Source organism: Naegleria lovaniensis (genome assembly GCF_003324165.1).
Source record: "Naegleria lovaniensis strain ATCC 30569 chromosome Unknown tig033, whole genome shotgun sequence".
In the NCBI taxonomy this organism is placed as follows: domain Eukaryota; phylum Heterolobosea; class Eutetramitea; order Acrasida; family Naegleriidae; genus Naegleria; species Naegleria lovaniensis.
In genome coordinates this window covers 267711-288368 of record NW_025407854.1, presented here as the reverse complement: position 1 = coordinate 288368, position 20658 = coordinate 267711, and the positions used below count along the sequence as shown (strand labels likewise).

At 36.8% G+C, this 20658-nt stretch overlaps 10 protein-coding genes across 10 annotated transcripts; 3 read left to right on the top strand and 7 right to left on the bottom strand.

Moving 5' to 3' along the window:
• Window positions 1-5: 5 nt before the first annotated feature.
• Window positions 6-1125, bottom strand: C9374_008208 (uncharacterized protein; the record flags this gene model as incomplete). Its single annotated transcript, XM_044698259.1, has 2 exons — window positions 6-264; window positions 371-1125. The coding sequence occupies 2 exons, from the start codon at window positions 1123-1125 to the stop codon at window positions 6-8; spliced, it is 1014 nt and encodes a 337-aa protein (XP_044545831.1).
• A 154-nt stretch (window positions 1126-1279) lies between these two features.
• Window positions 1280-2485, top strand: C9374_008207 (uncharacterized protein; the record flags this gene model as incomplete). Its single annotated transcript, XM_044698258.1, has 1 exon — window positions 1280-2485. One exon carries the CDS (start codon window positions 1280-1282, stop codon window positions 2483-2485), a length of 1206 nt encoding a protein of 401 aa, XP_044545830.1.
• A 25-nt stretch (window positions 2486-2510) lies between these two features.
• On the bottom strand, window positions 2511-3593 carry C9374_008206 (uncharacterized protein; the record flags this gene model as incomplete). The annotated part of the gene is made up of 4 exons (XM_044698257.1): window positions 2511-2681; window positions 2737-3144; window positions 3218-3225; window positions 3293-3593. The coding sequence occupies 4 exons, from the start codon at window positions 3591-3593 to the stop codon at window positions 2511-2513; spliced, it is 888 nt and encodes a 295-aa protein (XP_044545829.1).
• A 1700-nt stretch (window positions 3594-5293) lies between these two features.
• Window positions 5294-7210, top strand: C9374_008205 (uncharacterized protein; the record flags this gene model as incomplete). Its single annotated transcript, XM_044698256.1, has 7 exons — window positions 5294-5577; window positions 5633-5850; window positions 5908-6110; window positions 6230-6262; window positions 6304-6644; window positions 6751-6994; window positions 7049-7210. The coding sequence occupies 7 exons, from the start codon at window positions 5294-5296 to the stop codon at window positions 7208-7210; spliced, it is 1485 nt and encodes a 494-aa protein (XP_044545828.1).
• Window positions 7211-7433: 223 nt separating this feature from the next.
• Window positions 7434-8072, bottom strand: C9374_008204 (uncharacterized protein; the record flags this gene model as incomplete). The annotated part of the gene is made up of 1 exon (XM_044698255.1): window positions 7434-8072. One exon carries the CDS (start codon window positions 8070-8072, stop codon window positions 7434-7436), a length of 639 nt encoding a protein of 212 aa, XP_044545827.1.
• Window positions 8073-8214: 142 nt separating this feature from the next.
• Window positions 8215-9165, bottom strand: C9374_008203 (uncharacterized protein; the record flags this gene model as incomplete). Its single annotated transcript, XM_044698254.1, has 1 exon — window positions 8215-9165. The coding sequence occupies one exon, from the start codon at window positions 9163-9165 to the stop codon at window positions 8215-8217; it is 951 nt and encodes a 316-aa protein (XP_044545826.1).
• Window positions 9166-9229: 64 nt separating this feature from the next.
• C9374_008202 (uncharacterized protein) lies at window positions 9230-13650 on the bottom strand (the record flags this gene model as incomplete). The annotated part of the gene is made up of 2 exons (XM_044698253.1): window positions 9230-11215; window positions 11281-13650. The coding sequence occupies 2 exons, from the start codon at window positions 13648-13650 to the stop codon at window positions 9230-9232; spliced, it is 4356 nt and encodes a 1451-aa protein (XP_044545825.1).
• A 118-nt stretch (window positions 13651-13768) lies between these two features.
• Window positions 13769-16849, bottom strand: C9374_008201 (uncharacterized protein; the record flags this gene model as incomplete). The annotated part of the gene is made up of 7 exons (XM_044698252.1): window positions 13769-14154; window positions 14234-14954; window positions 15009-15938; window positions 15990-16107; window positions 16154-16300; window positions 16350-16616; window positions 16773-16849. 7 exons carry the CDS (start codon window positions 16847-16849, stop codon window positions 13769-13771), a joined length of 2646 nt encoding a protein of 881 aa, XP_044545824.1.
• Window positions 16850-16928: 79 nt separating this feature from the next.
• C9374_008200 (uncharacterized protein) lies at window positions 16929-18341 on the bottom strand (the record flags this gene model as incomplete). Its single annotated transcript, XM_044698251.1, has 1 exon — window positions 16929-18341. One exon carries the CDS (start codon window positions 18339-18341, stop codon window positions 16929-16931), a length of 1413 nt encoding a protein of 470 aa, XP_044545823.1.
• A 685-nt stretch (window positions 18342-19026) lies between these two features.
• On the top strand, window positions 19027-20149 carry C9374_008199 (uncharacterized protein; the record flags this gene model as incomplete). Its single annotated transcript, XM_044698248.1, has 2 exons — window positions 19027-19596; window positions 19697-20149. 2 exons carry the CDS (start codon window positions 19027-19029, stop codon window positions 20147-20149), a joined length of 1023 nt encoding a protein of 340 aa, XP_044545822.1.
• Between the last annotated feature and the right edge of the window lie 509 nt (window positions 20150-20658).

Sequence of the window (20658 nt, the reverse complement as noted above, 5' to 3'; positions counted from 1 at the left end):
GGCGCCTAAACTTTTCGTTTTCTAAGGGGAATAATTTGTTGGAGCGCTTGATTCCAAATGTCGTCATGGCTCTGAGAGGGATTTTGTTGTTTCAATTCCATTACAGTGGCAATGATTTCAACACATTGATTGGTGGTGAGGACGGTGGCAGCTTTCATATCTACGTGTTTCTCGAGAGGAAATTTAGCTGTTGGGAGTTTGTAGTCATCCTTGGCGAGAGTGTTGCAGAGATTTTTATGTCTGTTTCGATCAATAATTCCACCACTATGGAAAGTATATCAACCGTGTTCATGAACACAAAATTTTGTCAGGTTTTGTTGTCATGATGATGTGTATGTTCAACCATTGGAAAAAGATTATGAAAACTTACATGACATAGACATAACCATTTTGAAATTCTGTAATTTCCTCTTCTGCATCCGCTGATAAATAAATAATCTTATTTTCCTTATATTGCTTTTCAAATTCTTTTGTGAAATGGTTTGTGGTATGGTGCATGAGCCATTTTTCTGGAAATCCTTCAAACTTTTTCATATCTTCATATAATGCACCATCCAATGAAGTTGCTGTCAAATAAAAAGGAGAACTCATTTTTCTATATGCAGCGTAACATTTTCCAAGTTGTTGGGACAATGATACAATTTCTCCGTCGGTCATCTTGTCATTAAACGAGCAGTCAATATTAATGCATACGTTTGAATCATTGGAAAGGCCATTGGTCATCACTTGTTGTAATTTTTTGTGCATTTCTTCTTTTTGCTTTCTTTGTGATTCGATTCGTGCTTCCTTCTTTTTCTTATTTTCCTCCATCAATTTATCAAATTCCTCTTTTGACAACTCCTCTCTTAACTTTTCAAAGAATTCATCACTTTCCTTCTTTTTTTGTTCTTGCTTGATTTCCTTCTTTTTCTTTTTGTGATTCTTGAATTTTTCTCGTTTATTGTCCCATCTTTCCTTTCGTTTTTGTAATTTCTCTTCCTTGCTCAACTTTTTATCTGTTTGTTGATTGTTGTTAATATCTTGGTGTTTTTCATCATTATTGTTGATAACGGATTCATTGGAATTGTTGTCATTATTGGTCTCCGATGGTGCAAGTTCGGGAGAGCCATGCTCTTGTTCAGACATTTTTTTAGTGTTGGTGTTCATCGTGTGAAGAAAAATGTAGCTTCTGTGGATTGCTCCCTTGAACATGTTGCCGTAGCATGCCATAAACGTGCTGAACAGCTGTTTTCATTATCGTTACTTTAGATATATTTTGTAATTCAAAAAATGGCGAGAAATGGGCCAATCGCACCCAAAACATTTAAAAGCCTCACCATCAGGCAATAACAACATTGTTCCTTCTAATACACTTAAAGTGCAAGAACTGACAGCGGAAGAACGTGATGATTCAATGTATTCAACACCGATCAGCAAAACAGATGCTAATTCGGATAAAAAGAACGAAATTGTGATTTTAATATTAATTAATTTTAATGAACAAATGCATGATGATGATCCAACAAGATGTCGTTGCCGAAATTACCAACATGAAGATAATAATGTCATGATTGATTTATTTCAAAAATTACAAAAGCACATCATGTCCTATCGATGGAAACCGTTTTCCATGAAATTTGAATTAACTCAAATTCTAGGAAATGTCCATGAGGATGAGCAACATTTTCAGCCTACGGCTCCTTTTGATGTAGCCATATCGTATAATCATGATTGCCTTTTAGTGAGTGATTATCGTTACATTCAAATATTTAGCTTGACAACACTACGGTTCAAAACGTCTATTCAATGTAGAGGTGTCCCAGGTTATATGTGCATTGAAGAAAATTTCGATGAAAGAAGAAATGATGCCATAATATTTAATTGTTCACATCATGGAACAGATGTTTACAAATATCAATTGAACTTGTTTGTTGACCAAACAACAAGGAAATGGAAAGATTGGGAATACACTCTCTGGTATTCTTATTTTATGGGACGCGTTAATGGAATGAGAGTTTTAGATTCGGCACAAATGCTATTTATTTGTGTGCAAAACGAATACTCTATTATGATGCTTCATTTAAAATCGGGTGAAATTTGTAGGCGCATCCAGTTGACCGGAAACACACCATACTGTTTAGACTTTACTAATGATGGCCATTTAATCACTTTCATTGACCGGAAGTTAACACTACTGAGAGTCGATGAAATCCATAACAGCCATTGGATACCCACTGGCTCATGGGATGATACTCGTAATGTGGGACATCTTATTGATCCATGTTCAATTGTATTCGACAAGGCATCAAATTGTATCATTACAAGTGATCATTCAACAATTCAAGTGTTCACCTTAGACGGTACTTTGGTGAGAAAATTTGATTTATTGAGCGAACCTTTTTCTACTTTTTCTGGAAGCAACCATACGGGATTGTGTTTAAATAGAATAACAGGAGAATTAATTGTTTGTGAGTTGGCACGAAAAACAGTTAAAATTTTTAATTGAATCGCACAAACTGTAACACCGTACGCTAATAATCAAATCTTCTTACAAGCTTCAACTTGAAGTCTTCCACCGGAGCAAGAGATGGTGTATTCTTATTGAAATGCATGACCTGCCCTGGATGCAACAACTCAATTTTAAAACGTTTCAATAAGGTAACAGCAAAAGCTTTTTGTTCAGTCAACGAAAATTGCTTTCCCTATGTGATTGGTATTTAAATATGTGAAATATTGCTACTACAACTCATAACTTACAATACACAAACGAGGGCCTCCACCAAATGGAGCCAATGCAAAGGGTGGATAAATATTCTCCATAAATCTTTCAGGTCTAAACTCCTCAGCATCCTCTCCCCAAACTTGAGGATTTCTATGTAAACTGAAAATGTTCAAGCTGACAACGAAACCTTTTGGAACTTTATACCCATCGATGACTTGAGATGATTGCAACATTCTGCCTGGAAGTAGAGCAATGGGTGGATATAATCTAAGATTCTCCTTGAGCACACATTCCAAGTATGGCATATCATGAAGTTTTTGATAATTAATTACAGAGGTTTCATCATTGGAAAATGTTGAACAAATTTCTTCATAAAGCTTGTCTTGAACATGTGGATTTTTCGCGAGTGAGTAGAACAATGAAGATAAGGCACTGGCAGTTGTCTGAAAGTTCATTCAAATATATAGATCGAAGAAACAATGGATTAAGAAAATTATTCGAATGTGAAATAATTACCTCATGACCTTAATATAAGGACAATACAAAGTGAATATCAATTCGTTCAATAATGAACTCAACACAAGTACATACCAGCTAAGAAGAATACTGCACAGTTATCTTTCAATTCCGAATTAGTCAATCCAGATCCTTCTTCATCAACGGAATTGACCATCATTTGAAGCAGGCTTTGCTCCTTTTCCTCAAATGTAGTGTGACCACTCTTCTCTTCCTTACATTGCTGAATCAAATGCATCAATTGTTCGTTGAAAGTATCCAAAGCTTGATCCATTTTTCTATTACTTTCAAGTGGTAAAGAAGTGTACATCTTTCCAAGAAATAGTCGTCCAGGATTAAGAATGTGATTCATAATGTAATGATATGCGTCTAACATCTTCTTGTTGGTTGTTGGCCTGTCACTCTGAATCATGGAGCTGGTAGATTGATCCTCACAAAACAATTCAGAAAGATAATTGAACTTGACGTTGAAAACAGTCATTCCCAATACATCTAAAGCCAATCTGGTCGTAACAATCGAAGGAGAAACAATCACATGGTCCAATTGTTTGTTCTTGTTCGTCTCACTTGAATTCAACTGTTCGCTCAATAACTGGACCGCTTTTTCACAATTCTCAACAAATACATGAGTGAATCTTTCAATCCCGTATGAAAGTTTAGTAGCTATAACTGGTTTTAGCAATAAAATGCGACTTCTAGAGTTTTATCTAGAACACGTCACAGTTTTAGATGCGCTATAACTTTATAGAGCGTCTAGAGCTACATCTGAGTCTATAAGTGTTAAAATACTAGAAGATTCTAGAATGAATATACTTTTGGTTGGTTACGATTGTACATCCGAAATGAAGAATCATTTATTTTCAATATTTTACAAACAATATCTCATATTTGAGGAGGGCCCTGACAAATCTGCAGCCCACGCATCCTCAGCCGATCATGAAACTTCACGATTCAACTGATCCTCAACCAAAAATAAAAATCCAGGAATCGCTGGAGCGGATCCTCCGCTTTTCCACTGAAAGTTGGAACAAATCGAAGTCGATATTTTGTTGTCTTTGGAAGAAGATTGTTAGTACAACAATTCATGAGGCCTTGCAACATCACCAGAAGAGACAGCCAATACCACCCAGCAAGCATTGACCCAGCATTATTTCATCAGAATTGAATTTGTCCCAAAGTCACTTTACACCAGGACTTGTTCCGAAGAAAACAAACAGCAAAAAGACCATCTCTATAATCATGCCTTCAAGGCAAACAATTTAACAAACGACAGTCTATTTGAGTGATAAGACACAAGAACACATGTTGCGTTGCTTATCTTAACTACAACACACGGAACAAAGTTATCTAATGAATGGATGACACAGGCTCGTCCTGTAATTTTAGGTTCTTCATTGCTAATGACATGGTAACATGGAAAGATTGAAACCATTCCTTCCTTCTCTACCTTCAAAGCAAATCCAAAAACAGGATTGTAAACGTAACGACAATTTCCTATTCCAAATCTCATTTTCACGTCACCATTAATCCTTTTGACGTAATGTAATTGTTTTTGCACCAATAGAGTGTGCAAACATTTTCTTTCCACGTAATTGGTTCCTGTGATAGCAGAGGTAAATCGACGAATGGAGTCTTAAATTGGAAATCCTGAGGATAAATATACAGGTCCATGCCAAGAAATAAAATAGGGATAGTGAATTAATCTGTGTGACACTAATGTTAAATGGTTCATACCAAACAAAATAACGGAATCAGCCAAAATAGAGTAGGATCGAACGGACTGAGATTAATTAAATTTTCTTCATTGAAATCATCGTATCCAAAACTAGGCTCCCACTCATCATCCTCAGGTGCATTATCATTGCTGTCAAGTTCGACATTTGTCTTGCAAATTTCAGGTGTCCCATATTCGTAATCATCGTTTTTTGTTGAACACTTTTTTCGTTTTCGAGAATTTATTACTTCGTTGTACTTCTCAAATGTTGATTTAATGGAGCGCAACTGTTTCCTCTGTTGCTTGTTGAACCAAATGACAAAGCATGCTTGTTGTAAACAACAAAAATTTGGGAAAAAAAAATGCCAAACGTTTCAGGGCGTGCTGTTCTTCCAAACGACACAACATTTGTTAAACCGTTAGAAGAGTTGCTTCAAGCACTCAAAAACGATGACACTGAACCACCATCTTCGTTTAGCACTATCAGAGAAGCCGTTATCAGATTTATTTACCACAAGAAATATTTCAACACAAAAAAGACTCCTTTCACACTCAAGTCAATGAACGAGGTTAAAACAGCCTTTGCAAAAATTAAAAAGTACTTTGCAGACAAAGGCGATGCAACAGAAGGTTGCATCAATGACATGTATCTCCAATATAATTTATACTTCTGTGCACTTAGTGTTCACAAATCCAATTAGAGAGAACGGAGAAGGTGTAGACGACGGAGACGATACGAAGAAGACCACTGAAAACGAAAGTACCCCATCCAAACAGTTGTTTTTAATGCAAATGCCCTCACTGACGCCTCTATCGTCAGATGATAGACAACTGGGAAAGTCTGTTTTGTCACCACCGTTGTCTCCCATTTCTTCACCTTTTATTGAAAGTATTGGTGTTAGTTCACAACTTCCACAAGGTAAGTTTATTAACAATTATGCAGTTATATACCTGAAATAATCATGCACTCCTCCAGCACCTCTTTCTTCATGGGAGAGTGACGAAAGAAAAGAAAGAGTTTTTCAATTATTGGAATCCGAAATCGAGAGATACAAAGAAAAACTTTGCGATTCCGAAAAGAAAGTAGCTAGTTTGACAAAGGAATTGGAAAAAAAAACTACCGAGCTGGAAGAATACAAAAGGTTGGAATCTAAGGTTTCAGAAGGCTCTTGCCTGCTGGTAAGAACCTGCAAACAAATAATAGAGTTGGTGGAAGACAACTCAGATACATCACAATTGCAAAGGAAGAAAAGGAAATCCTTTAGTGCTGAACAACTTCCAATTACCGATGAAGAAAGAAAAGTAATTATGTCCACGAAATTGTGAAATATGTAAGTATATTTGAACAGTCACATTAACTTCATTTTATTAGGTTGCAACTATCGCATCAATCAATATTACAGACTGGGCCAAAGAGGACTACGAGAGTATTGTAAAATTCTTTCAGATCCATTCGGTTCACCGAGATTTCTCAGTCGACCTAACCAAATATTACTCCAATCACCATCTGTTTAAATCAGACGATGATGACAAGATTTCTGGTGTTGGAGAAATTAGCGACGATGAGGAATTAGACAAAAGGAACAAAAGAAAGAAATCAGCCTCGTCCTCGCCTTCAGCCTCAGAAACAGAAGTCGTTGCCCAGTTCAAAACCATTAAAATTTTGCGAAGAGACTTGGAAAGATTGCAGAATTTTGAATATTTAAACGATATGTTAGTAGATTTTTTTATTCTGTAAGTACTCTATACTCTACTATGAAAAGTTTTAGGCTTTCCTTAGTTACATAGATGAAAAATATGACAATTTTCAATATTTTAGCGTGCTTGGCATTTCCTGCACCAGTTTTAAGCATACAGATCTTGTAGCAAATAAGGTGTTTGTTCCAGGTTGCAGAGACGATTACTTCTTTCTCTTCCTATTTGACCTGAACTTCAAGAAAAAAAGCGGAACTGCAACCCTGTATGACTCTCTTGGAAGGCATCACGACGATTATTTGGTACACCTACAACAGTTCATGAATATATTTTTAACAGACTTTAACATAGAATTCAAAAGCTGCAAGGTACGTATTTTCGTGAATGTCATAACTAACTATTAATATTATCTAATATTGTAGAGCTGCAAACGACAACAAAATGGTATCGATTGTGGGATGTACATAATAAGCTACATGCAGTACCTCTCACAAAAAGGATGTAATGACAGTGAAATTGCAACAGCTCCAATAATGACAAGAGGTGAATTGCAGGCTCTGATAGGTAAATACAGTGTTCAATAAAGATATTTTCTTCTTGCTTCAAACTTGTGAATATCAAAAATAATAAAAAAAGTGTGTTACATTTAATTATAATTGTAGAAAGTTATCCAAAAGTAAAGCTACAACTTGGTCTTGTATCATCTAGACCTAAAAACTATATCTCAAGCTATAAGTGGATCTAGAGTCGACTAAATTTTATAGTTGCAGATGTAGCTGGAAGATATAAGTTTTTACAAATATTTTGCTATACTTTTCTAGTATGGCTATAATTTAATACGGGAATATCGTTGAATGCAGGATTCATGACAGAGCGTTGTCTCTTCCATTCATCACCATTCACAAATACGACATTTCTACCCACAAAGCGATGTACATCATCACTGAGCATGATTGGATCCTTTGGAAATTCTCTCCATTTCGTCAAGATGGTTTTACATGCGTCCACAGAAGCAAAGGTCACAATTGGAGTTTTTCCAAAGAATGTAATGACAGGTCTGTAGTGATTGGGTTCAAAGAGGGAACGATGCATTTGAACAGAACGTTGATCTTTTTTGTTCACATTCATCCAAATGGTTTGAAAAGCATTGAAATGAAGCAATTGTTGGACTGGAACTGGATCAGGTACTTGGCAAACAATGCGCTTTCTGATGTAGTTGGTAGACTTGTGCTGTTCCTCTCCTCCTTGTTGTGAAGAAGAGTGTACATCAGAAGCTGCCAATGTCGGAGCAATCAAAATCTTGGAAAGCATTTTGGCTTCGTGGCGAATGGTTTTCAAATACCACATGAAAATCAAGAGCTTGAGTGGACCGAAAATCATTGAACACACTTGAATGTAGGACAGATAATCTGCCAACAGTACGGTCAACATGTGCAAAGCAATCATTTTGACTTTACGTTTTTTTTTGCGATGTTTATCCTTTGTCAGTCAACTTGCTGACATCATCCGCGCAGTTGACATCCAATAGTTCTAACTTGTCTGAATACGAATCTTCAATATTGACAACAAACTCCATAAATGCACAGACTTAAAGACGTTGTAAGGCTCTATCTAAAATGTCTAACATCTTGTTAGCACTAAAATGATGTGTAACAATGAGAGGCTCAGCTCCTTCCTTCACGAGAAATAAAACCATCTCAACAAATGGTTCCTGTTCGTTGGCGTTGTTTTTGCAAATTGCTTCGTAACAACAAGTCTCCAAAGGTGTGCAATTCATGTACCCTTTCTTATTCAAATCAAGGAAAATGTTACGTTTTTTACATTCGTTAATGAATTGCCTTGCCGTCTCGAATCGATGATTTTGCATGCATGAATTAATTGGATACGTATTTCCATATATTTCCTTGTTGACATCAATTCCAGGTTGGCTCAACAAAAACAACACAATATCTGTTTCACCATAAAAACAAGCTGTGCCTAGTGGTGTCCAAGGTCCTAAATCTTCATCTCCCGAAACATAATGCTCTTCGTTGACGCTTCTTTTCTCTTCCAATATTAATGTTTTCACTCGTTCTAACTGACCATTCCTAATTGCTTCTTGAAGAGGATTTTCTTGGCTAGTTCGTTGACGAGATTGTGTCTGGAGGTTATTTGTTGTTGGAATTGTTTCCTTGAGAACAACTTGTCGATAACAAACGGAACAATAACCTTCCGATTTTGGATTTCCAAAGAAAGGACAAGTCGTAGCCTTACACTTGGTGGGAGTAGTAGTAGTAGTTTGGGTTTCTGAACCAGAGCTAGTATTAGATTCTGTTGATCCTGCAGAAGAATTTTGTTCCGAAATAGTGATCTTATTGTTTGATGATGAAGAGTTGTCCGTAGTATCAATCTCCTTCTTTAAATTCTCATCAAATTCTTTCAACTTTTTAGTTGGTGGTTCCACTTCGGAAGGCAATTGTGAGGAGCGTTCTTCGGTGGTTCTGTTATTCTCTTCATTGCCAAGAGTATCATCACGGGTTGAATTTTGATTTTGCGACATTTTTTTATTATAAATAAATTTATATAAATAACAATTTCAATCTTGAGCTGGAACAAAATTGTTGTTAAACAACAAATTCATTGGTCATCCTTTCTTCGTCTGTAATGAAAGGAATAGTGGTCTCAGAAACCACCGTGGGTCCATCAGTAGGGCAAGATTTTCCAAGAATGTCATCCAATTGTTTGCTGGCATTCTTAAATTCGAGTTGCCAGTAGAGTTGTGTCTTTTCACTTCCGTCATTGAGTGCTTCAGCAAGTTCTAATCTGGCTTTATGCCAATTTTCATAAATTTCCTTCAATTTGTGAATCTTTTCAAGGAGTGCATTTCGTTGTTTTAATTCCTCAGAAGTGTAAATGGCCTCAACGGTTGTGAATTGGAATTTTCCTTGTTTGATTTCATTAATTGTGTTATCGAGCATTTTGATCTTGAATTGATACTTGCTAATGTCACTTTCCTTTTCTGCCTTATCTGCTGAGCGTAATAATTTTTCTAATTTCTTTTGTTTTTTAAATTTCTTTTCTCGGAAAAGTTTCAAATGATTTTGTGTGGCTTCTTTTCGACCTGCTTCAATTGCTCTTTCGTCAACTGCAATTAATTGATTTTCAAGTTGATGTTTGTTAATTCTGTATAAACAATTCAAGTGGAATTTTTGTCCAGATGGGAAAACGTAGAAGAAAAAGTTCTTTCGATCTTGTGGGTCGTTCATATTGGGAAGAAGTACTCGTGATTTACATCTTTCACAAATGTCATCATAGTCAATGTCATGATAAACATTCATGGAGGAAAGTTCGTTTCTGATTAATTCGGCATCGTTTGTGGCATCTCGCATTTGAACTTCAACCTTGTTGTTTTGGAAAGAGTAGACGTCAAGAATGGATTCAACGTCTTTGATCACTTCATCGAGTTGAACCTTTGGTGGGAAGTATTTGATGACATCATCCAACAGTAGCACATCATTAAAGTCACTAATCAAATCTAACGCCTTTCTGTAATTTTCTTCCTTAATGTAGTGCTTTACAATCTTGATAGCAAGTTTCTTCTTGAGCTCAGGATCTTCCACATATTGTGACACTGTTTCTTCAGCCAATTTAACTTTGTTGACTTTGGAGTCAAGTGCGAGATCGACAGCTTCTTCATACAATTCCAATAATCGATATAAAAGAACACAAGCAGTCCACTTTCTTCCTTCAACAGCTAATCGCAATGCATATTCTTTGGTAAAGTAAACATTTTCTGATTCTTTAGTCTCTTTCAAGAAGGTTTCTAACAATTCTGTATGTCTATTATTCACCAACAGGTAGACGAAAAGATCATGAACCGTTCTATTCTCATTCTTTTGATCTTCAATACACCATTTCAAATAGTCCAAAACTTGAGATTCATCTTGTCTCATGGATCTTCTTCGAGTAGGTCCAGATCTCATAATTTGATCATACTTTAAGATGGATGGAACAAGATCTCTTGGATTGAGGAATTGTAATCTCTTGAAGGATTTCACAATTTCATCTCGTTTTTCATAGTTCATGAGAAGTGGAGTGTATCGATACCAAATTTGATTTTGTGGAGCAGTTTCATCATTATTCTTATCGAAGGCGTGAGGTTCCGTGCAGAAATTGTTCAAAATGGTGTACGCCGTTTCATAATAACTCAACTCTTTGGAGTGATTGTTTTCATATTCGCTGCTCTTGGCCATTGTGACACAATGTTGAATGATAGTGAGATAGTCACCAATGGAAGTAGCAAAGAACAAAAATTCTCTCACAAAGTTATTACTCAAGAAAATATTGTACACAATGTCTTTAGCTTTCGCAAGCAATTCCTTCTTATTGTAAGTGAATTTTCGTAAAACGGTTTTGATCTTGTGGAGCTGTTGTTCAGCTTTTGACTTTTCATTGAGTTGTTCTTTGTATTGATCTTCGGAGCAAGCAACAGTGATGAATTTGCCCATAATATGTCGTTGTTGATTCATCTTGAAACACAATAATTCAACAATCCATACGGAAAGAATGACGCTTTCTGGACATTCTTCCATTTTCTTCTTATCGTTTTTCTGTCAAATGTCAAAAAAATATGTATGTACAATTCATGAAGGCATGATCAAACTAGAAAACTTACATATCTGTGCAACATGTAGTAAAGATAATTATAGAGTCCATTTTTCTTATCTTCAGGATCTGCTTCCATAAATTTCATTGCAATTTCTTCAAAGTTTCTGTTGGTTCTGGCATAATCAAGAGCAGCAGTGTTATAATCTCCTTTCTTAAAATGGTGGTCTGCTTTTGCTGAGAAAATAGCCATAGTATTTTCTTCAGAATTCATATCAAACAAAGCTGACAAATGGAGAGCTTTCTTAAAGTATTCAGATTTGATTCTCTCCATATCTTGATCTTCAATTTCCAAAGCTGCATCCAAGAATATTCTCCAGAATCCCTTGGCTTGATCAGAAATTGAAACTCTAAACAATTTGGATGAGCTGTAGACATAGATGGATTCGTTGCTCTCTTCTCTCGATTTATCAATAATGGATCGATCAATTTTCACACCAAGCGTATTGATCAGCCTGACAGTGACTACATGCTTACTCAACAATGAATATCTAGAGTTCGAGGGTGGCAAATATGCTGGTTGCATGAGTACACAAAATTCATCCTTGTAACACACAAAGAGATGGAAACTGTTCAGTTCAATATCAACAGGTACATCGTTCGGATTCTTATGAGGAAGTCTACCTGCACGGTCGAGAGTTTTTTGAGCGTCACTGTAAATTCTTCCAAATGCAATATACTTGGAAGTGATACAAGCAAAGCAGGTGGAGTCGTAAACTTTCAAAATGCTTCGATAAAAACCTTTTGGCTTGTCCATGTCGACAAGTTGTTCTTCCTCATCGAAATTTCTAAATGCTGGAATCATGGATTGTTCTGGTCCGTATCGATCGAAAATATCAGTAATTTCTCCACTTCCTGTGAAAACTGCAACACCAGCCACACTTGAAACAAATGCCATAAATTCATTCATTTCCTTAACTTCAGCAAATTCAATGCTATCAATCGAGAATCCTTGTCGGTGAGTATGTACAATGATTTGTTTCTCATTATACAAGGTGTCCATGTTATAGACCTCTTCACAAGTTACCTTGTCAATTCCCTTGAAATTAATAAAATAGTCATACTCTTCACCCTCAGCATTGAAATCAACCTTGTAAATTACGTTTCCAGGCGAGACAGCCATGAATAGAATTTTTCTGGTAATGACATCGTCTTGAACGACGGAATGTGGAAATCCAATAGCAGTTATATAATTGGAGCCATCAAATACTGGTTTTTGTGGAGATGAGCCTGAAATTTTTGGATCAAACTTGTACATGTCAAACGTGAGTGGTTCTTTGTTTTCAGTCCGTTCGGCGTCACTTTGTTCGAACCTTTTACGATTGATATCAATCACATAGTGCACAAAACTTTGTTGACTTGGATTTTCCAACACTACGTAACATTCATAAGCATGAGGAATGGAGAGGAATATTTTCTTCACAACATATCCTTTGAGCTCCTTTCTTTTATCGAATTTCACTTCAATCAAATGGTCGTATTCATCGGCAAACAGAATTCGATCTCTATAGGCAACCACGTGTAAAATTCTGTCTGAAATTTCGCTCGATTCCACGCTTGACATGGTATAATCAACAATATTACCATATAATTTCAAACGATCCACTTCACCAACAGTAAATTTGGATTGCATTTCACGTCTCTCCTGAATAAATCTTTGAACATATTCATTTTCTTGAGAGACCATGAATGTTTGATTTTTGGATTCTCCATTGTCACTATCCTCTTCAGAATCATCAGAAAACTCATCATCGGTCAATTGTTCATCGTCTGACTCTTCCTTCTTTTGCGGCTCTTGTTTCTCTTCAACCGTATTCGATTTCAATTCTGACACTTTTGCATCGTATTCTGCATCTTCGTGATCGACCGAGTGTGCCTTCCATGAATTGAAAAAATCGGACTGATCATCAAAAACACCTCCTTGATACTCATCCTGATAGAATGACGCTCCAAGTAAGAGATCCTTCTTTTTCCTTCTTGCCTCTTCTTTTTGGAAAATCAATAATTGTTCTCTCTCCAATCGTTCTTCTTCCGTTTCTTGTCCAAAGAATTTTCCAATTAAATTCTTGGCTCGTTTACCGAAACCAACTTTCTTTTTTTCATCTTCGATTTTTGTAGGAGTTGGTAGAGGAGTGTTCGTGTTGTTGGTATTGTTGTTATTGTTGTTGTTGTTATTGGAACCACCCGATTCGGATGTTGTGGTAGGTTGTGGTGGTGGCGGTGATTCCGTATTGTTTGGTGTGGTAGTGGTTGCAGTTGCAGCAGTGGGAGAGAGATCTTGTTTCGAGTTTCGTTTGGATGACTTGTTGTTGTCTGATGATGATGGCTCAATGATCAGTGGTGGGTCAGATTGTGGCACCAGTGTGGATGGAGAAGACATTTTTTCAGTGATGGAGTGGCGTTTGACAGGTGAGATCGAAAAAAGAAAAGTTTGAGAAAGGTGTGGCAAAAACAATTGTTGCAATGTTGAAACACATGTATTCATCACAATAAAAACATTAATTTCTCCAATATTGAGCCCATCTGTGTAAATGATCATGCACCTTTCCAAAGAATGCCTTTTCACTCTCTGAAATAATGCCTTTCATAAATTGTAGGGCTTCTTCTTCACTCACATCAAGACACAATCGTTGTTGAACGGTTAAAATGTTAGTCATTTGATCTCCTGTGGTTCTATTGGAGGCAATACCATAGTCAATATGAGGAATGTTTGCATCCACCATTAGAATCAATAAGTTGAGAATAATTCTCGAATGAGCTCGTAAAATGTTAAATGCATTGCAACATAGTTTGATAAAGTTTTTGTAACGATCGCTGTGGGCACCTCCCATACCCAAGATCATGTCAGCACTTAATTTCATTGGTGGAGGATATGGTTTTGGATCTTTTTGAGCATTTCATCATTAAATATAAAACGAATTTACGAAATTACAGAAGAGCGAGGTTATTCAACAAGAACTTACCGTGTCCAAGAATCCAACCAAAGTCAATGTGGAATAACCTTCCATCTGGTGTGAGTAAAATATTGTCCAAGTGCCTATCGCCAACTCCTAAAATGTATGTAATGACACAATATCCAGCACAACTCTTCATAAAGTTGTCAAACACTTCATTGAGCTCTTGAGGAGACTTGTGCTTATTCTCTTCACGTAGCCATCCTTCTATTGTGTTTGTCTTAATAATTTTTTCAAAGGGCATGCTTGGTGTTACACATTCTAAAAATCCTTCAACTGAGCCACAGGCAAGTACTCGATAAGGAGTTAACTTCAAATCCATTCCGTGGTCTTTTAGAATCATATCCATCTTGTGTATTAATTGAATGACAAGTTGATCCTGTCTTAAATCGTCACCGATTTTAAATATCGTAGTATACTTTTTATCGTCCTTTGTGATAAAGCTTAATCGCATTGGCCTTGCATTACTCGAGAATATAGTCACACTGCTTGGATCAACCGTTTTAACAGCAACTACAGGATCTAGTGGCAATCGTAATGCAGAAGAATCATCAAAAACGCCATTCCATTCCATTCCTCCTTCTCCATTCTTTATCGATTCAAACTTGGCTTTCAACATTAAAAGCTTAGTTTGATCTCGAGATCCTTCTTTCATGGTTTGGCAAATATTACTCAAGTTACGGACCAATTTTTGTTGACGTAGAAATTGATCGACAAATTGAGGGCATTTCTGGTATTTTTGCTCAGGTCAACAGAATTCTGAGGATTGTAAAATATAACATACCGTTTTACAATGTTCCTTAAATCGTCTTAAAAGGGAGGAATAAAATTCGCCCATAATCTTATCTTCTGCTGCTATGGTTAAAAACCAAAATAGATCGTTTGCTACAATGAATGATTTTTGTGACCTCTCGATCAAGAGATCTGCTAATTTACAAGTTCTCATATCGTGCTCATACCTAAGAGCCTGTACAAGTTGAAGTAGCACAGAGAGTAGCTCCTTATCGGTTACGTCTTTCAGTACAGAAATGGCATAGTTTCGTACTGCATCTACTCCTTTGAAATGTTTGCTTAACAAAAAGAGAGCATCTGTTGTGTCAATTTTTGTCCAACCATCCAGTAAAGATATTGCTTCTCGGGCCTCTTCTTCCTTTCTCCAATCTACCACTCTCAAAAACTTGGTTAAAGCTTTTTCTCCTATACGTTTTTCGCCCTGAAGAAACTTTCTGTATTTCCACAATAAGAGAGTGTCTTCGGAGGTGATTTCTTGGAGAGGTGTTTTTTTTACAATATTTTCCAATTTTCTCTTATCGTCAACATCTGGGTAATGTAAGTGGTTGTCACTGACTTTCATGGTCAATTTGATATGCTTTGTGACAGATGGGTTCTCTTTGCCTCTTTGAACCTCAGGATCTACGAGAAATTGTACTCCTTTGGTGTCAAAATATTTGATTAGCGGCTCTCCTGTATTAATGAGCTTGTTTTGCTGTTTGAAGCTGTTTAGCGTCGAAAGGGGTATCTCTCGATGAATTCCAGTTTGAGGTTCTCCTTCATAGAATATTACAGGCTCAGGAAAATCAACAAATTCTAAATCTAAAAACGCAATTCCTTTTCTTGATAGTAGACCTTCTCGTCTCATATTATTTACTGCTTTTAATGATGCATTAATTAGCCATCTTGATTTTTCATCGCTCCAATGATCTCCATATAAATTCTATTTGGCAGCAAAAATGAATCCCACTTATCCTCCAAAATTTTTACATACCATTTCAATTCTGGTGAGTAAATCGGTAGTATTATAAATCGTATTAAGTGAGGGTGTAGATGTGTTAGGTTCCACCAAAGGTGACAATACACACTTGTGTTTTCCTCTTCGTAACAATCTAAATAAAAATGTTAAAATCACAACGAGACACTCTCTCAACCTACTTGGTAGATGTATCAAATATGGAATATGTAGAGCTTGCCACGGTCATGGGTTTTCGTGGTAAGAATGTATCTATTATTGTCACACAAACCACTGTGTTTAAAGGCAATTCGGAATATTTTACAGGAAATACGATCCACTCTTTCCAGCTGTATCGTGGTTGATGAGTGCAACGTTCATGCCATTTCTAATACATACCCTTTGATGTTCTTGCTCTGGTGTTTATAGGACGTTTTCATTTTAGGGCAAATCAAGCTATTATTTACATAGAGTCCACATTCCACGTACATGTCCTCCAATTTTGGTTTATACAATGACGAAGGTGTGAGTGGAGTGCAAATGAAATCTTCAATCTTGTTGCCGTACATGTTCTGATTTGCTGACAGAGAAAAATCAATAGCTGCATTGTTCTCTCCTGTTTTTCCGTTGAGAAAATCACTATCAAGGTCTCCATCCAATTCACCTCTTATATTCAGAAATCATCAAATTTCAATATCGGGATTCAAATAAATTATTAGATATATTCCGATCATACCGTGTTTCAAAATCGTGTTGCATGAAAAACAATAATTATTATTAATTTATAAAAATTCGGTTGATGTATTGAAATTAAAAACCTACATCATGAGGCTGAAATACATATCCAAATCACACGTTCGAATTGCTTGGATAGCCTTCACTCCGCTTATTGTTTGCATTTTTTTTAGTTTTTAAATTTATTCTTGATCGAACTGTTGTTTTACTGACAATATTACATTGGAACCGAGTAAGATGTACTTAGAGACCTGTTGGATAAGTTTCTTCCAATTCTTTCTTTGCCCATTCATGTTGGGTGTCCAATGGATGAACTGCTTTGGTCACATTGAAGTGAATTAAGGCATCAAACTGTTTGGAGACTTTAGCCCCAAAGTAGTGTGAAAGTTTTTCAGTCTTTGGACGATACACAACTCCAATAGCCCTTTCTTCTCTTGTCTTGGCCAATTCATCAACAAGCTCTTTATCAATAACCACATCACCAACTCCGCTTGCTGAAGAGGCCGCAGTAGCACTGTTATCCTTAAAGAGTAGAATAAAGTTTTCAACGCCTTGACCCTGGGTGGCCTTATAGCACAACTCTTCAATAGAGCCTTTCATTCCTGGATTCACTTTCTTATATTGAGGATCCTCGTCCCAATGATCTGCTGCTGTGACACTACCAGTGTAAGTCGTGAATCCAATAATGAAAACCTTATTGGACGGGAAGTTTTCTCTACACAATCTTCCAATATTAATTTCATTTCCTCTCTCAAAGTTCATATCTGTTTGAGAGGCATCTCCAACGTGAGAATTGTGAGCCCAGATCACCACTTTGGCTTGCTTTCCATATATTTTCTCATAGTATTTACAAGTCTCTTTTAGAGTCTCATAGAAGTGTGTATCACGAATATTCCAACTTCCGTCAATGAACATGGTTCGATAATACTTTTCAGCATTCTTCACAACCAATGCATTCTGGACGGCATAGAATAAGCGATCTTCATCTGTGACTGTCTTGTTGTTTTTAAATTCATCACTCGTGCGTGACTGTAAATCCATGAGTACTTGCATGACCTTCTCCTCACACTCTCTTTTAAGGGAGGAACCAGTTCGTCGTCCCTCAATAAAACCTTGCATGCATTCGTAGCGTTTTCGTGCTTGGACAGCTGCCTCCCGATCTGTGGACTCTAAATATTCCAACACTGCTTTCATACTTCTGTCCGAACTGTACAAATCAAGACCATGGAATCCAACCTTGTCCTTAATGTTACTAAATTTCTTATTGTATTCACATAACCATTCTAGGAACTCCTTGGTTGGAGTGTTTCTCCACATCCATGTTGGAAAGCGTTTGAATCCTGAAAGAGAGTCTTCACAGGTAGTGTTTGTAACATTTCTCACGTATTGGTTGACTTGAAAACAATCGGGAAAATCAGCCTCTGCAGCTACACAATTAAAGCCTTTTTCCTCAATGAGTCTCTTGGTAATCTCTGCTCTGTGTTTGTAAAACTCATGCGTTCCATGACTTGCTTCTCCAATGAGTACAATTTGAGAATCACCTGCGGCTTTGATGAGTTTATCATAGAAGGAGAGTGATACATGATGCCGCTTGGAAATGTCTCGAATCACTGGTTCCCAGTTTTTACGAATTAATGTAATGTCTTTCGTAGCCATTAATGGAGGGATCGAATTGTTTTTTCTAAAAGTTTGGAGTCTCCAACAACAATCGGGAATTCGATCTGATTCTTGCCAATATAAAAGGAATATTTCTGATTTAATTTTAATTTCATCGAATGAGTTCTTAACTGTTGTTCTGCATTTGTGTTGATGGGAAAATCAAACCGATCGTTAAATGAAGCCGCAACATTTAGTACGTTACAAAACACTAACGACGAGCTCATCAACTCGTACGAGTACTCAGAAGGAAATCATGAATCAAAATTGAAAGAGACAGGAATTTCCTAATTACACATGACCATGTTGTCATACATCATGCTACAACGGCATCTCTTGTTCTGGCTTTTTTCAAAAACAATCTGTCAACATTGTATCCTCGGTGCTCATTCGACACTTTACAAATTGCATTTCCATCATCATCTTCCCTCAGATAAGTTGGATTCATCGAACCACCACACACTCCTCCATGCAACAACCAAGAAACACCACTCTTCACTCTCCACTGACACTTGGACAATTCGACCAGTTATCTTTTCTAATTCCCGATACTGTCATTTCAATACTAATTACTGTTATTCTCCTCATTGTGATATTATTTATTGTTGTGTTCAGCACATCATGTTGGAGGTACTTTCTTGGTTCCTCATCCAACAAACAAAGTCCATCTTTTCAATTGAACAACATGAAACGAAATCAACGCATCATGATTGGACTCATTGTAATACTCTTGATCTTTCAAGTATTGGGCCTCATATTCCGATGTATGAGCGACTCGATTGCAATTTCTGTTGTCTTGCAAGCAAGAGATTATGTTGCGAATCATTATGCTTCAAACTCATCTCTCTACTTGGAAACTTTTGTGTATGAAAATAGTTCATTGGTCATTAATGATGATTCTGTAGTTCCATACTCCAAATTAGTGGGAATGAGTGCCATGCTCAGTTTTCAGTTGTTTTTCACCTTATCGAACATGTGTGTCCTCATGTTGATCATGTGTTTCATTGGAAATGTGTTCATTCGCACCATTCAGCTTACCAGCACTCAAAGGTCTTCTGGTTACAAGATTGCAAGAGTCCTTTTCAATATTGTGACAACAATTCTGTCGTCCATTGTCCTTTTGGTAATGTGGTCCATATCCATACTGAACTTTTTTGCAGATTTGAAATTACTTTCCGATTTTCAGCTCGAGTTGAATTTGGTTGCATTTTCAATTTTTCTCATTCAAATCAATCTCCAGTTGGCTGCAACTATTGTAAGTTCGTACAATGAGCTCATTTTTTGTAACTAGTTGTTATTGTACGTTACTGTATGACCTCTCATGGTTTTTACAATACTGTTCTTGGTTTTCAAAGATTATTTCTCTCAAAGTACAACAAGTCATCAAAGCGAATCGATCCAACCATCAGCATAACCACTCACAAACCAAACAAGCGTTCATTAAAGTGGTAATGTTGCAAATCACTCTCACATTGTGTGCTGATCTTCAAGTGGTTGCAATGGCTTTTGGAGCTGTCGTTAGTGAATGGGTTTATTTCAATTGGTTTTACTTAATTCTCAATAATTTTGGAATTCTGTTATTTGCAGTGGTTTCACTCGCTCTTTATCATCCCATCTTTCATTTCAAAACTTTCACTTCACCAACACCATCCACCACTACCACTAGCTCACCAAACAATCAACATGGAAAATCCTCTCTTCAATCCTGCCAGCAAGAGACTATCGACCAAAAGAATGAAAACGTCATGGTGGATCCAACTGCCCTAAACGATGAGATACAAGAAACGGTCAATACTGTGAGTGTTTAAGCAGGGATGAACCCTAATCTTTGAGTTAGGTGAGAGATGATCAGAGCTCAGGTTTTGACAGATTATGGAATGTATTAAGCACCTTTTGTAATAAGTCTCGTGGTTCTTCATCGACCATAGTTCGTAAACGAAATGTCTAGATTTATGGAGCTCGATCTGCATGTCCGTTGGGTTAAACGTTACAACAACACTTCGGTTTTTGGAGAAACTAATAAAATGGGCTCAGTATAGACCAGCATGAAAACAACCATCACCTTCCGATATTGAACAGCAACCCTAATGGCGTTTTAAGGACGCTCATATGCTTACTGAAACGGTACTCAGAAGGAAAGTTGGAGCGAAGAAGAGACTGCATCAAAATTGAAAGAGACAGGAATTTCCTTTTTACTCATGACCTTTTGTCATACATCGTTCTCCCACAATGGCATCCGAGAGCTGAAAATTCTTCTGATCTCCATCGTGGCTGTTCTTATCAAAAACAATTGGTCTATTCCGCGGTGCTCATTGTT